At 40.9% G+C, this 15,819-nt stretch overlaps 2 protein-coding genes across 3 annotated transcripts in view; one reads left to right on the forward strand and one right to left on the reverse strand.

Moving 5' to 3' along the window:
* Nucleotides 1-15,819, forward strand: part of LOC110982126 (protein transport protein Sec23A-like) — a 42,808-nt gene that overhangs the window by 17,781 nt on the left and 9,208 nt on the right. The gene's annotated exons all lie outside the window — the stretch shown is intronic.
* On the reverse strand, nt 256-15,757 carry LOC110982131 (histamine H2 receptor-like). Its single transcript, XM_022240340.2, has 4 exons — nt 15,626-15,757; nt 12,063-12,495; nt 9,508-10,314; nt 256-5,969 (listed from the first exon to the last, which is right to left on the reverse strand). The coding sequence occupies exons 2-4, from the start codon at nt 12,103-12,105 to the stop codon at nt 5,500-5,502; spliced, it is 1,320 nt and encodes a 439-aa protein (XP_022096032.1). The 5' UTR covers nt 12,106-12,495; nt 15,626-15,757; the 3' UTR covers nt 256-5,499.

The raw sequence follows: 15,819 nt of genomic DNA on the forward strand, positions 1-15,819 counted from the left end.
TACATTGTGTTTATTGAAAGGACGAATATGAGGCATTATAAGAGACTTGTTGCCATGAGCAGTACTGAGTGCTAGTCGAAAAGCAGTTTCCCATCTGTATTTGAGTTATTATAGTGCCCATAATTCTCTTCAGAAACGGATCCATCCTGGTGGTTAAGAATGAATAGTGGGAAGTGGTTGTGTCTGTCAGCTAGATGGAATTTTGCGTCTGGTGTAAAGCATGGATTCAGCAAAGAGTATGCTGAAGTCCCAATGGCCTTGTTTCTTTGGCTAGTGGGAGGATATAGTGATATGTCCGACACAGGGCACTTTGCTATCCTGATCCGCATTACTTGATAAGGGATACAGTATGTCACTAAAATTGACTTCAGACTATTTTTATTCATCGAGAAGGTATTCTGTATAATTACTTAATCCCAAAATATGTTTTTAACTTATAAAATCATGCGCCCGAAGGAAGAAGGAGAGGTCAAAACTTGGATCCCAAGTTTATTCATACTTACCATATGCATGCATTTTATCGCGGCATTTGCATAATCCCTCTTTTAAATAATGCTTACTTTACAAACAAGGAGGCTCCATAATGCAATGTATTGTAAACATAAAGGGGAAAATGACTTGAGGGCCTCTGTGATTTCACAACACCGGTCAAGTAACATTATTTACACAGTGGTGATCTGTGTCCATTAAATGTTGGTAATTGCACGGAAGCTACCGTACTGTACTGGTGTGGGCGTGCTTAGTAAGGGTCTTCACACTGGAAAGGCCGTGATATCCTGCCTGGTATCCACGGACCTCACGCGTGTACATGGTACAGTCGACTCTCCCTAATGCGAGCTCCGATAGGACAAGATCCGGGTTAAGATGAGCATGTTTCACCTTTCCCGACCACAGTGTGTGCATGTACATTCCTTAAAAGGGAAAAAAGATCTTTAATATGAGCTTGGGTGATATGAGATTCCGGTTAAGACAAGCGCTTGTTCCAGTCTGGTTGAGTGCAAATGTAGAAATGTGTCTATTTAGTGCCACCATTTTGAAAACAACTCGTCAGTCAGTGAACCCATTCAATAAAGGTGCTGTTGTACTAGGTCCGGTGATAATGGTGGTGAATCCATGACTGGGGTTTTGGGGCACATTAGATTCCTGAGGGTTTTCTTTGTGGGAGCTTTCATCCTACCCGATCTGAACGAACACAACAGACAATGGCTGTTTGTGATTGCCAGGCCACCAGAGGGCCAGAATAAGAGAATGAACTCTTTACCAACTCTGCACCAAACATTAAAAAAAAGAGAATAGAAAAATGCCCCTACCCAACTTATAAACTAATATAAAATTCATTTTTCATTAAATATTTACACATTTTAAATCTCAAAACTTTGTAAGAAAACCTTCATTTCCCTCTATTACCCTGGTCCTGACCCACAGTCACTTCTGTCCACCCAAAAATTCACCTGTTCTCTTTACTCTGTACACGTATAAAATTGCATCTCTGTAGTCAGTCACCAATTGAAATGTTAATGTGTGCATGTTCTCTCTCGACACCGACCATGGCGGTAACTCCAACAGTTATTTGCAATGAGTCTGCTTGTGCCATTGTTGCATTTTATTAATTTTCTTAGTTCTCAACCATTGTACAAATTTTATTGTAACAACTCCTTATTTATTACAAATTTACAGGTACATACCCCTTTCATAAAGTACATGTTTGAACTGTTTTGAAAGAAAATTCATCACCTACTGGTAATGTATCAACAGTAATACGAAGGACAATTAAACTAAATTCTGGATAATACAAGATAATTAAGTAAGTCCTGAGGCCCTTGTATTAACGATTAAAGAGTTACCTATACAGCAATGCCTTGCATGTCCGTATGAGCCTTCATGCTTCCTCAACTTGTGAACAAACGAGGTCCCTATACACAGACAGGTGGTGTGGACTGATGGGTCCACAAAAGGTTACCCTCTCTCTTGAAAATAGGATTAGAGGTATGGGCATCTGTCCCAAAATGAAGAGGAAAAGATAAGGAAATCATCGTCAAAGATCTACAAGTGCATGTAGCTCGAAATAGATTGTACAGTTTAAGAAAAATGACTATCATCTCTGATTTTTCTTAACCACAAGAAAACGAAGGGATAACCCCTTTAAATGAAGGCAGGTAACACCAATGTGGGTGCACTTGCTTGTGGGCATGACAGGTACTGAGTTTGCAGGGGTGATCCATTATGCGTTGAAGTGCATCCTCACCTGCAACAAAGAGACTGCCTGGTGGGAATTTTTCTAACTGGGCTTGTGCACACACCCAGCAGATAGACCTATCTGATGACCACACATTCGAACAGATGTATACCATGTTCCCACTGAAGGATCGTCTCTGCTAAAAACACACCTCGATTTCCACTGAGAGTGGATAGTTTGTAGGGTTTGCATGCAGGTCCCATGCAGTGATCCCAAGGTGCCAATGGCCTTTGTAGGCCTCCAAGAATCTTTCCATTTCTTTTGAGTGGGTACTTGCACGTCGAAGCCAGAGGTCACGGAACAGTCGCAAATTTAAGGAGCATCTGAACAGAGTGGAGCTCAACTCTCCTTTTTCTGAAAACAGTGTTAATTTTGCCAAGACCACAAGCACTGGGTACAACAAGGAGTAGACAGAATTTTTCATTTAAAAATGTTGAAGCATTTTCAAAGCTTAGGACATCAGACTTACATGTATAGCATACATGTAGCTGGCTAAAATACATGTACATGCTTGACAGCATACAATAACTGAATAAGCACAGTTATTGCTGCTTTACATGAAATTCTTTTTTAATTTTAAAACAATGTTCTTGCTAGTCATTAAGAAGCTGCATGATACAGCCCAATTCTTCCCACCTGCACCACGTTGCATAATTTTAACAATGTACATGTATTCCTATACTTAGACAATCCCCTCCCCCCCCCCCAAAAAAAATCTCCCAAACTCATTCTTACTGAGCATGGTGTCAGGTGCTGAGGTAAACGGTAACTGCAGGCAATTTTCTCAAATACCGTAGGTACGTGTATCTTCGAAATGCACCTTTGTGTCTCAGTTAACCTAATGTTGAACTTTGGTTTCACTATTTCAAAGGCTAGTTTCCTGCCTTTTTATCTTTTATGCCAATGAGTATTTCCACATGTATGAGCAAAACTGTGATGTCATCCCAGGAAGAAAGCCTGAGTTTGACAGTTGAGTTTGGTTTGTGCACAAAAAGTTCCTGCATTTTTGTGGACTATGCGGTCTTTGCTGATTCATTGATGTTTATGCGCACAGCAATAAGAAAGCATCAGTCCCTCTCTCAGAAACATTTTGGGAAAGGATATACTGGGTACACAATGAGCCAGTTTGGTATTTCAATCTCCCAAGGTCTTTCTGAAACTACGCTACGCGCGAGTGAGCGTATGACTGTGCTGACCAATGCGTGTATGAGTTGCTGTTCCCAAACAGCCCAGTCCTGGTCGGGCATGCACTGTTAGAATACTGAACTGGCTCATTTGAACAGAAAAATCTGTGCACTGAACTACATTTATGTACATGTACATATACATGATCTGTATGCCTTCCCTAGATGACTTCACAGCAACTGCGCCCTCAGTTATGTAGAAAGCACAGATAATTTTAACTGGTTAAAAAAATGAACTTGCATTTAACCAAAAAAAGAATGTAAACGAGTTTTCATACCTGTAAGTTGTACATTGAGGAAGAACACAAAGTTGCAGAAAATTGTGTTGACGAAAACTTCATTGCAGCTACCAGAAGGCTACACTTAAATGCTGTTTGCATGGCCACAAAGTCATTGAATTGTCCACAAATAGGAGCATTCCAGTTTGATTCGGGAACAACGACGGACAAGGTTTCACCACTCCTAGATCTGTTTCTTGAAACTTTAATCGAGTAGGGCAAAATTAAAGCCATAAATCGAATACCACATGACCCAGATGTGTCTGGAGGACACTCAGTGAACCAGTACTTATCCCAGCTGAACAAAAGAAGGTCTGCTAATTGAGCGTATTAGCCATGGTTGAGCAGATACCCTATCTCCTTATGCAGAGGAAAATTACCAAGCATGATGGGGTTTTTGAGTATGTGTAGGGTTGTTTGGTTTGAGTTATTTTGATGGCCGTGGATGGCCAGGATTCCCTGGGCATGTGCTGTAGGCTTTTTTGGCCAATCACGCACACACATACAAATCATACAAATCACATCAAACAGTAAGGTCTATAAAAATAAAACACACACACACACACACAAATCTAATCTATGCAATCTATCAAATTGCTGTCTGGGATTTCACCTTTAGGATTGTTCTCACTGGAATGCGAGTTAAGAAGTGACTGTTCTGCATTAGATACTGTACGGTATATCGGTATATTAGGGTTAGATATTTTACTCTAATTATTAAGTGACAGTTCTGCATTAGATACCGTATTCCGGTATATCCCAATTAGATAATGTACTCTAATACTGTGGCGTGGAGCTGACCTGTTCCATCAAGTGAAAACATGCATGATCATTTACTCCTATTTTGGTTTAATGAATTATATACATGTACGAGGCCTCGACCTTGGCACTTGACCGGCATACAAGTCCTGCAGGCTAGTACAATACTGTACATTCTTTAACACGCCTAGTGTTCTCGTAAAAGAAACACCTATCTGTTTGAAACAGTTGTTTGCCTTATATGGAAAGATGAACAAACAAAATTTGATAACATTGTAAATTTTGATTGTACATGTTTTTATTATTAATTGTATCAGTTTTGAATCCTCCATTTGTGAGTTTTCAAATAGACAGCATTACTCCACATTAAAGGTTGAAAAGAATAAATTGGAAAGAAGTTGGTCATAGTTTTGCTAAACAATGTCCAGTTGGCTCGTGAAAGTTCCTGCGGGTTAGTAAAAAAAATAAGTTACACCTGTAACTTGTCTGTGCTAATTAAAAAGCCTAAGGTCGAGGCATGTATTATACGAACACTTGCCAAGCAAGATCAGGGTTCATCTCAATTCCACATTAGGACATGTAGGATCACAGGAGTCATTGGCAGGAATATTTAATAGCGTTTTTATCAATCATGTGCAGGGGCAGTAGATTCTCTCATGCTAAAATTGAGGAAACACTCTGCGAAGTAACTGTTTTTTGTTGACATCTGGCTCTTCCACAGACTTTAGAAGTCACAGCGACAGTTGGAAACAGATTGTGGTTCGTACAAAGTACCATAGGTGAAAATACCAGTAAATGGAACCCAGCCTGACTTCCATTATGACTTACCCATGGTTTGGGGAAAGAAGCTTAATACTGATTTGCCGTCTTTGCCGTAATTGTTGTTCAACATTGGATAGGCACAAAAGACGATTTGTCATTGGCTGATTCTTTGTTAAAATAGCCATGAAAGTCATATTATCACTTTCATGCTTTACTTGTACATATTCATTGTAGCTGTTGTTTTGAGGCCTGTGAGATGTGAAGAGGTGAAGTTAAATAATCAGAGACTTTCGTCCTGCATTGGAGTTCCTGACGTGGTGTTGGCCAATGTTTCAAGCAGATTTCCTGTACAGTGGATCTCTGCAGTGCCCTCACCCCCTCCGGGCTCAGTGTTGCAATGGGTGATGGCACTGTGAGGACGCTCAAGCAGCATGTCCTCGCAAGACGCTGGGTTCTCTGCAGTGACACGGTTCACGTTGTTCAGCACCTTGCTCGCGTTCCCCGAATCGCCCAAGCCAGTCTCCGTCCTGTTCCTCAGGATGCGCACCGCCTGCAGCGCTCGGACGCCCTGACTCCGCAGGACCTGGCGGAATGCCCGGTTGAGCAGGGAGTACAGCCAAGGGTTGATGGCCGAGCTCAGGAAGGTGAGCCAGAGGGAGACGGCAGTAAGGATGAAGGGAAAGTCAGTCTGGGTGGTGGCCTGCCAAAGGCTGAGAACGGTGAAGGGGATCCAGCAAACGAGAAACACACCTATCCAAAACCCAGTGCAAAAAGGAAAGAAAGAGCAGTCAGAAGATCGTGGTACTCATCCCATTTGTACATTTTTGTAGCAAATTTCTCAGTAAGGATAGCTTAAATTTTGACAAGGAAAATGTACAGATCGGTGTCAATGTGGTGTGGGATGTTCGTCTCTTTCGGAAATCATCTTGAGAAGAGAAAGTTTTTTGTCATAGCGCCATTATATTATATTCCATACTTCTGCAAAATACAATCTTTTGGACTTTAACTTTGATTTTGAGAGAAAAAAAATCAGGTGAGTTGTGTTGTAACAACACCACTTTTATATCCTCCGGGTTGTCACACTTATTGCTGTTAAATTCTGAGAGCTTCAAAGAGAACTGGTCATTAATGCCAGCTGCCTTGAAAGGTATGCAATTTCAGCACACTGTATGTGGCTGTGGTTGCTAAACTGTTTCAGAAAAAGCATGTATTATACAGTACATGCATTGATGTCTGATGTACACGTCTGAAATTACATGTACTTCACAAAATAGAGGTAATCAATTTAAACCTACAAGCTGATCTCATTTCACATCTTTCGTGAAGGGCTTTCTGCACTTTTCAAACCAAAATTCCAAATTTTATCCAAAACAACTGAAAAGAAATTGGATAATGAGGTATTCAATGAAATGGAATAACAGAAAATACTGTCCACAAAGATACGCAAATTTTGCTAAATCAAATGATGGACTGTCAAACATTAAAACTCTCATAAAGTTCAGTTTTCTGCAGTTGGGAATCCTCTTGATTTTTTTATTTATTTATGTATTTCTGTTGGTTCAAAGTACTGGAAAGTAAATGGCAGCAGCATTACCAAATGTGAATTGGCCCCTATGTCCTGCTACGCCAGTTGTACCTGTACCTGTACATGTATGCCCATGCATACATGCTGCATGTGGATTGCCTTTCTCCCATAATTAAAACCTTACAGATCAGTTCACTAATAAATTCTAATTTATGTACGCCTGCACGTAAATGGCATTTGGAGGCAATAAGCCTTAGCCGCTCAGTGAAAATACAGAGGCGTACTTTTTAACGTTTTCTCTGAGCTTCTGCACTTTTTTCACTTCAGTCTTAGGAGAACACTCTAAAATCATTATACAGTGTAGCCTTTACTTTTTGTCAAATGAGATTTTACACTGCAATAAATGAAAAACAAACAAACAAACTTGCTTTCTTCCTGAGTGCTTAAGGTCAATAGAGTTTAACAGGGATCCTCTCCAACCATGTTTAATTTAAATATGAAAGTTGTACTCCAGCGTACCACAGTGTACTTGTTCATGTATATATCACTTGCACATGTACGTACATGTAGGTGCCTACTTTTATGTCGTACTGTGAATTGGACCTCAAAAGGCTTAAAAATGGGAGTTATTGGAAATAGCGGTCACTTCACATGGGTATTCCCTCGATGGCATTCATCAAGAGAACCACTGTTATCCTTCTAATATCAGATGTTTGCAACTTATTTTGGTACCCCAATGTATCGCACAATTTGTTGTAACTTGTACAGCTCACAAGAAGGGAACCACACTGATTTCTTTTGACCTCATGAATGAAACTTTGCAAGTGTTCATTTTGTTCTACAAAAATTCCTCTCCCACCAAAATGTTATAGCTATAATGATTTTGGAGGGTTTCCAAAGACAAAAGTGAAAAAAGTGTAGAAGCTGGGAGAAAATCGTGTTGAGATTTGTGCCCCTGTACATTTTCAATGGGCCGCTCAAGCTTTTTGCCTCTACACGTAGTTGCCACTTATGAGCATGCGCAAATAAATTAGAATATATAATTTTAAAATTTTACTCATTTTCTCAGTATTTAAAGCTAAGTTTTCAGTGGCAAATAAAGCCCAATTCTTGAATGTTGTTAAAAATGATGTATGCTTCAAAAAGTGCACACCATAAACTTGAAAGTGATATATAACATTTCACTTTCGGACCATTTTGAAATTTTGACACTGGTTGATATGATTTCAGGGAATTGCCCTGCTGTGTACGTGTACATGTATGTGTTTACATCCTTTGTCAGTGTAAATCTATCCGGGGGGGACTTTGAAGCATGATGTGTCTGATACAGTACTGCTGTGTACAAATAAGGAACACAACTCTTTTAACAGCTCCCTTTTGAAAATCTTGTCTGGGAATAAGAGTCTTTTTATGTGTAGTTCACATCAACATACCAGTAGCCATGGTAACACAGACCAGAGCACCGTGCTCTAACTCAAGTCAATCTCTAATTCCATTCATCAAGTTCTGTTTGCAGAGAGTCTTACAAAATCTTCAATCCATTACTGTACATTACATGTACCTCAGTGTAAGCATCAGTCATTCTGAAGTGCATGCCAGTGGAAATGGATCGCACTGTGGGAAGTTGTTTGTTTGCTGATGTTTGTTTTGTGCAGGCCCGTGTTTCATCTGTGGCCAGGAATTGAGTAAAACAACTGATATGACTGAGAATGGATGATATCTAGATTACACGAGTGAAGTAGCGTAGGGACACGTGCTAGTCCCGCTCTGGCTCATTGTCAGAGTTTTGTTTGCTGCAAAATTACATGTACATGTACGTTTTCTTCCCATTTGTGCTAACATTACAAAGTTTAGCAGTGAAGAGTAAACAAAAGTCAGTTTACTCAACAGGTAAACTAAGATTTAATTTGGGACTACTTGTAACCCATTTATTTCTGTAATTTGCTCTTTAATTCTCCTGCCCAGTGCATTTTGCAACCTACAAACCCTGTCTTTCTATGAAGTGATTCTTAATGGAACGCCAAGTCCGGTATGTGTATTGCATTGCTTGACGTTCCCGGAATCCTTCTGAACAGTGGAGGATGTTGTCTGTGCCACCGGCACGTGAAGAAGTACATGTAATGTCGTGCTCATGCCCAGGTGGTTCATCTGTGTTACACCATACATCGCTCTTCCTTTAGTAATGGTGTGACAGACGTCAGAGAATATGTACATGTACGGTATGCATTTGAGTTGACGTCCTTGCATTGTCGGTGTTGCCTGGATTAAGTCTGAATATTCATGTGCCTCATTTAACCTTAACACAGGGTTCATTGTGTGCAGTGTCTGGCTTGCTGTACCAATTGTTGGACTATGCTTGATTTTGTCAGGTTTGGTACTGTTCAGTGCAAGTCATCCTATACTGCATAGACCCATCCATACCATATCACTCAAACTCCAACAGGCTCATTCTGTTGGAGTTTATCAGGTTTGGTACACTACCCTGCATGTACAAGTACATAGACAATTACATGAACCTGTTGGATTTTGTGAGGTTCAGTATACTTTCTAGTGCAGGAGCCTAGGGGGTTAGGGTTAATGTGGTACTGCCACTCACATTTATTTTTAATGAGACTTTCATCTACATGTGCAAAGTATCAAACTTGACCCTGAATTGCTGGTGATAATTGTGCTAAAAGTTTGTAAGCTTGGAATTGTTTGAAAGAGATCGGAGTTACGGTATAGCGCTTCAGGACAAACTGACTAGAGGAAGTAAATGCCTACCTGCCATGACAGCAAGTATCTTTGCAGCTCGGTAATCCTTGGTCTTAGGAGCAACAAACATGCAGTGGTCCTTGTTACACTCCACAATCTTCCTCTTTGCGTGAGAGCAGGCAATGCGTCCGATGGACACGTAGGTGTAGCACATGATGCCAAAAGGAATGAAGATCGCGAGAAGGGGCAGAACGATGGCTGTTACTAAGTGGCTATGATAGTTGAGCAGACAGAAAGTGTACTGTGGTAGATATGTGTAGGCCTCCTGGTTTCCTTCAGCAAAGGGAAACAAGGCATTCAGTGTTGCCCCAATCCAGATCAAAGCAGTTGCCATGATCGCCCGTCTCCGGCTGACCAGCTGGTGGTATTTCAAGGGACTGTTGATGGCGATGAACCGCTCCAGGGAGATGCAGGCAAGGGTCCACGTGGAGGCAGAGCAGAGGAGGGCGTAGAGGAAGCCCAGGAGGACACAGAGGGCCTGCCCATAGGCCCAGCCAGTACCCAGGCAGGAGCCGGCCGCAAAGGGGAGCAGCAGCAGGCCGGCTGCAAGGTCCGACACTGCCAGGTTGAGCAGCAGGCCACTGGTAATGGTACGGAGCTTGTGGGAGTGGACGATGACCTCAATGACCAGGGAGTTGCCCAAGATGATCAGGAGAATGGTCAGGATGTGCAGGACACCGATGAACACAGCAAACTCACTGTCCTGGAGCTGACCAAGGGACTCGTTCAGATTTTGAGTGAGATTCATTGCCTGCGACCAGCGATCACAAGTTGAGACATGAGAAGGGCAGTCCTCTCCAATGACATTACTTGGAACTGAAGAGTAATACAGATGAAACAAAGACATTGTATGTGGGTAATTCCAGAAATTAGGGGTCCAAAAGTGTGAACTTTTTGGGTCCCTGTGACCTTGTTATTTGACATGGAAATATCACCAGAATTGATTTCAGATTATTACTATTTGTTTGGCAGGTAATTTGCATTAATTCATCACTCTTGGAAATTAGAAAATGTGTTGTGAACTTAACAAAATTATATGCCGATGTGACAGGGACATGAAAAAACTGACCCCTAATTTCTGGAATTACCATATATGTCAGACATTCGATGCTTGCCATTTTCTGATGACGCAGTTTTTAAGACACAGGTTTCAAATGATAGTACTTGGGACAGAAGAGTAATGCAAATGAAACAACTCCATCGTCACCATGAACTATTTCAGTATCTCACAAAGCAAAATCACTGGGGAACAATCCACTTGCTCATTTAGGGCCACACTACTTGGGCAGATCTCGTAGGCACATCCAAAAGACCCCAGACGTGCTTTATTTTGGGGTATGCACTGTTGGATTACTGAACTGGCTCATTGTCAGTGACGCTTCGAATATTTGTTTTAGCTCCTTCCATGTACATCATTTTGCGAGGAAACTTCTTGGAGTGAACGGTAAACTACAAATGAGATAATCTCTCTGTCAGACTCATTCATTGATGATTACGATATTTTCTCACTTTGTGACTTTCTGTGATGACACAAAGAGTTTTCCGGACACAGGTTTTTCTCGGACATTGTAATCTCTGCAAAGGAACCTGATATTTCGTCTTTTCCTTCATTTAATCAATAACAGATTAATTCACAGAAATTCAACAGCACCAAAACAGCCGTGTGGTGAATAATGTTTCCTGTCTGAAAGCAATTTGTACAAGCAACATGTACACAGGAAACCTCGTTTATGTAAAACCGACCAGAAAGAGAACTCGTGTTACACTGTATATACACAGGTTTCTTAATACAAGAAGTCAATGCAAACAAACAAATGTTTGCTCCATGAGCTAGAACAAATTGCGCGCTGTAATGAAAGGCACGGCTGCTCATTATGCGATAATTCATTTCTTTCACAAAGTAAATTATCAACCAACTTATGTGCCTCCGGACATCTGTCAGGCTGCTGGAGGTTCGCCAAAGAACTTTGCTGATCGACCTGAAAGTGGGATAATGACTTGAGGGGAGGATAAATCGTGATCACAGCGGGCTGATGAGCTTGTTGTACCCTCATACATGTTTGTTTTCTGTGAGTGAGAGGCCATCCTTTGCCTGTTGGCTAAAACATTGTCATAATTGCATTCATTGCCAAATGCAACCTGCTGCAATCTCGGAATGGGATTTCAAATTTTGCAGAAGGTTAACTGCAATTTTGTCTGCTGCTTTCATCAAAGTCCAGAAAAACTTGTTCAATGTGTCTTAATTCATTCAGAAAGTTGTCATGCTTGGGTGCAGGGTAAAATGGTATGAGCCTTTATGGTCAGAAAGATTTCATGACATGGCTAATGGCAGCACCATTTCTAAGAGACAAAGGCAAGTGGGATGGAACCTGCTATCTGTCCCTGAATGAACAATGGACTGCTGCCTGTGCATTAACCTTTATCATATGTGATTGCATAAAATGGAAAAAAAGAAAGCACACACAGACAACACAATATATCATGTTCATCCCGTAAAGTAAAAAGCCGTTCCTCCATGCAGAAATACATGACTTTGCTTGTCAATAAATACTTTTTTTTTTTACCTTTGTTTGAAGTTCTGTTACATGTAGTGCAGTGTGGAAGCATGCGCCACAGTCTTCAGTCTGGCAAATTACACAATGACCGTTACATCAGCGGTCTGCAACACAAGTCCGTGTATTGATGAGTCAGTTTCCACTTGACACTCCACCAAAGACTCTCCCCTTCTTCATTTCCTCAGACAAGGTAGCGCCGTTAATCCGTGACGCCGCTGTCTGCACTTGCCCAGTCGTGGGAGGGGTTGTCTCTCCTCAATCCCTTGAACCGGAGGCTGGCTGTTAATTACTACTGTGCAGGAGCCAGCGTGCGCATCCTGCCCCTTTTGCAGGCAGGCTGGGCCTTGGGTAACCACTCGGTTGAATGTGATTGAATTTCTCGGTGATTTGGACTAGCCGGACTGGTGAAGCGTGACGTTAGTACTTGGTAAAAAACTGCACACTGCAAATGGGTAGCCAAATTACATTGAAATTGGGGTAAAATTCTGCTCCTTTTGGGTTCAAACTTTTCCGAGTTTCGTTTGGAAATTCTCATCTTGGAATCCAAACACCTATAACTTTGGACATGAACATGCGTGTGTTTTTGCTATCTTTCCTTGTGCAGGCATCCTCTCCATTGGTGTATATTCTGGAAGCAGGTGCCTTTACTGTTCTTTCATAAGGCGAGAGTTTATTTCTTTTTAAGTTGACTCTTGGATCTTCCAACCCACTGGATTCAGAACTGGGAAAATAAGAAATTTTTTTATTTTGAGAAGTCTCGGATCACCCGACCAACAATTTACCAATATAAATGTAAACAAAAAATGAAAGTCTCTGATTTTAATTTTTTTGAACTTTGGTCCTTTGCTGCCAGCAGTGGTGGTAAGGGATACTTCATTTTTCTTTTTTTTTTTTGTATTCTTCTGATTTGAAGACCCTTATTTATTTTTCTTGAGACCATAGAAAAACTTTTTGTGTGTTTTAATTCCCTCCTCCAAGATTTACCTCTAGAAAACCTGAGCACCAAAGTATCAGAAAATGCTCGCCCAATTATGAATTTGTAGCGTTTTGTTCAGAGCTGTTGATTTCAAGCAGGCTTGAGAAGATTTATTTCAACATGTGGAGGTTGTACCAAGGCTCATCCAGTAATGCAAGCCTTCTGTGTGAAGGTGTTTTGTTGAACGTCGATTATGGTGACTTGGAAGGAATCGTGTCAAAACTGGCACAGTTTGATCATGTTCATTATCATGCCTCGAAGGTACGTCCCTGTGAAATGAGTGGATGTGTGCAGATCGTCACCACCGATGTCATTGAATTGCATGTACATGTACATGTAGCTGTATCTGTCCAGGCTGTCCCATGTTCTCACTCTAAATCAAGTGGGGTGTTGCTCCTTATGACAATTGTTCACACAGGGGAAATAACAGCATGTACCGGTATTTAAGAGTGATTATCATCCAAGGCTGTGATGTTCAGGAAAGGCATTTTGGGGGCATAATTGATCAAATTACAAGACGGATCAGTTGATGTCCGGGGAGACCTTTGAGTGCCCAGCCTTGTGTTAATGCCAAATCTGTAGCCTCAGCGGCACTGGTCAACCCGTGATTGGTTTGGATAATCAATAATGGAGCATTTTTCCTGGTGGATGCTGTTGAAGTTGTGGCTTGAGCGAGCCGGTGAAATTTCCATTATCATGGCTTGGTTGTTAGGGCTCCATGCAGTGCTGTGTTGGTGAAAGGTTATACGCTTTGGTGGTGGGGAAGGCAATAAAACTGATTCAAGCGGTGTTTCCACTCACCCAAAATTGGGGAAATTTTTGTGTTTGGGGGAAATTTTTCCGGAAAGTGAGTAATTTTGGGAAATTCCAGAATTTAGGAATTTTTTTAATTCAAATCAGGCAAACAAAACCTTTTTTCCCCCATTCCCCTTGTTTTTCTTGAAGCAGAATTCCATGTTTTCATACCTCTGAAAATGGTACACGACCAGCCATAGAGTGCAGACTAACTGTACACAACACACACTCCCAGATCAACCCCACACAGCCAAGCCACGGCTTCACACAAGTACACCCACATGGCATGCATAGGCATTCATGTACATACAGGTACATGTATGCATGATGTATGGTGGATCTCTATTTTACCATGGATAAGAAGGAACATTATGGAGATATGGTTTTACCATTATTTTAATGTTCGCCCGTAATGAAACAACTACAAATAGCATGCAGGAAGCATTCCTGAATCTTTCGGGAAATGCACGTACCCATCAAATTTCAGGAAACTTGGGACCTTTTTTCAGGAAATTTTTTGTGGACGTTTGGAAACACTGGATTATTAAAGGCCCCAATCCCAAAAAGTGTGATTGCATTCATTCACTGCTGTCTCCTGAGATTTACAGCAAGTTACATGTATGTGTAACAAATTGCCATTTCTTTGTCCAAAAAGTTATCCACGTTTTAATCTTACTGTGTACAGGACTACTGTATTTTTTTGACATTTCTGAAATGTTTTTTTGACAATCTGGCCTGGGAAAAAAGCGATTGCCTTTTCATCAGCCTCCCTCCCCCACAAAAGCCAGTCCAAGATTACTGGATAGGTTTGTATGAACTCTAATGGAAGCACTGCATGTGACTTATGTGTAGTGGGGTACAAATTCAACTATTGATTGTCTGACCTAACGGCATTTATCTTGTTACTTTTACATTTTGGAAACGATTGTGCGTGACTGCATGGAATGGTAGAGATTATTGGCCAAAGGAGTTTTTTCCTTTCGCTTTTTCTGTTTGAAAGAAAGCCTTCACGTTTACAAAGTGGTTCACAGTTATCATGATAGAAAAATTCATTTGTCACTGAATCAAATCTTGCAGGTGCATTTGAAGACTGTAAGTTACATTGTAGCTAATCACTTGTACGTGTATCTATATGTACTATATGTACCTCCCCTTTTTGGTTGTCAAACAGTGGAATTGCATTTTTTTTGGCCCAAGCCGTACAGCGGTTGCATGGATAGATCATAGCGTACTATGCAGGAAGCAGTAAAGTTCATCAACAATTCATTCACTTCAACATAGAACATCTACATGCCCTTTTCAATGAAATATCAAATATTCCAGACCTAAACTACGGACTAGCGTACCGATTTCTCTCAGATGTTTAAGGTCCCATAACATGTTCAAGCAGTAACTTAAGTTTTTATCTTTGTAATACATTTCTGCATTCTAGTCTCTAGGGTCCTTGTTTATTGTGTGGCTGTACATGCCTGTAACCCCCTCCCGTAGCCCTGTCATTCATTATTTTATTTGATGTTCATTTTGTGCACGTGTAACGTTTTCCCCGTTTGTTGTTTCTTTTGTATATTCCTGTTAGTTTCTTGTAATGGCATGTCTGAGACAAATTCTGCTTTTAAGGTTTTGTTACCTCCAGTGGCCTCTTTTTCTCATACATTGTTAGTGCCTGTAATTTTGCCATGAGGAGGAAATGAATGTAATGTAATTGATTTGAAATGAACAGAGATCTTGGTTTCTTTACACATAAAATTTAAAACAAAAGGAAAAGGACATTAAAATAAAGGCAAATTGTCTGATATCTTACCTTGAAATATGCCTGTAATTTCTTATCCAACGTTAATTGCAAATCACTCCACACATTGACGCAAGGTTCCCGCACCTGAAGCGTGAGAACTGATTCCTAGGTGCCGTATATGACCCCGGGAATGGACCGGACAGTGCTTGTATTTCGGAAGGCGGCTGGTTAATTTGTTTTTCTCTATACATGCACAGTTTACA

Source organism: Acanthaster planci, linkage group LG01 (genome assembly GCF_054643075.1).
Source record: "Acanthaster planci isolate LZ-2023a linkage group LG01, COTS_SCS, whole genome shotgun sequence".
Taxonomy (NCBI): Eukaryota; Metazoa; Echinodermata; class Asteroidea; order Valvatida; family Acanthasteridae; genus Acanthaster; species Acanthaster planci.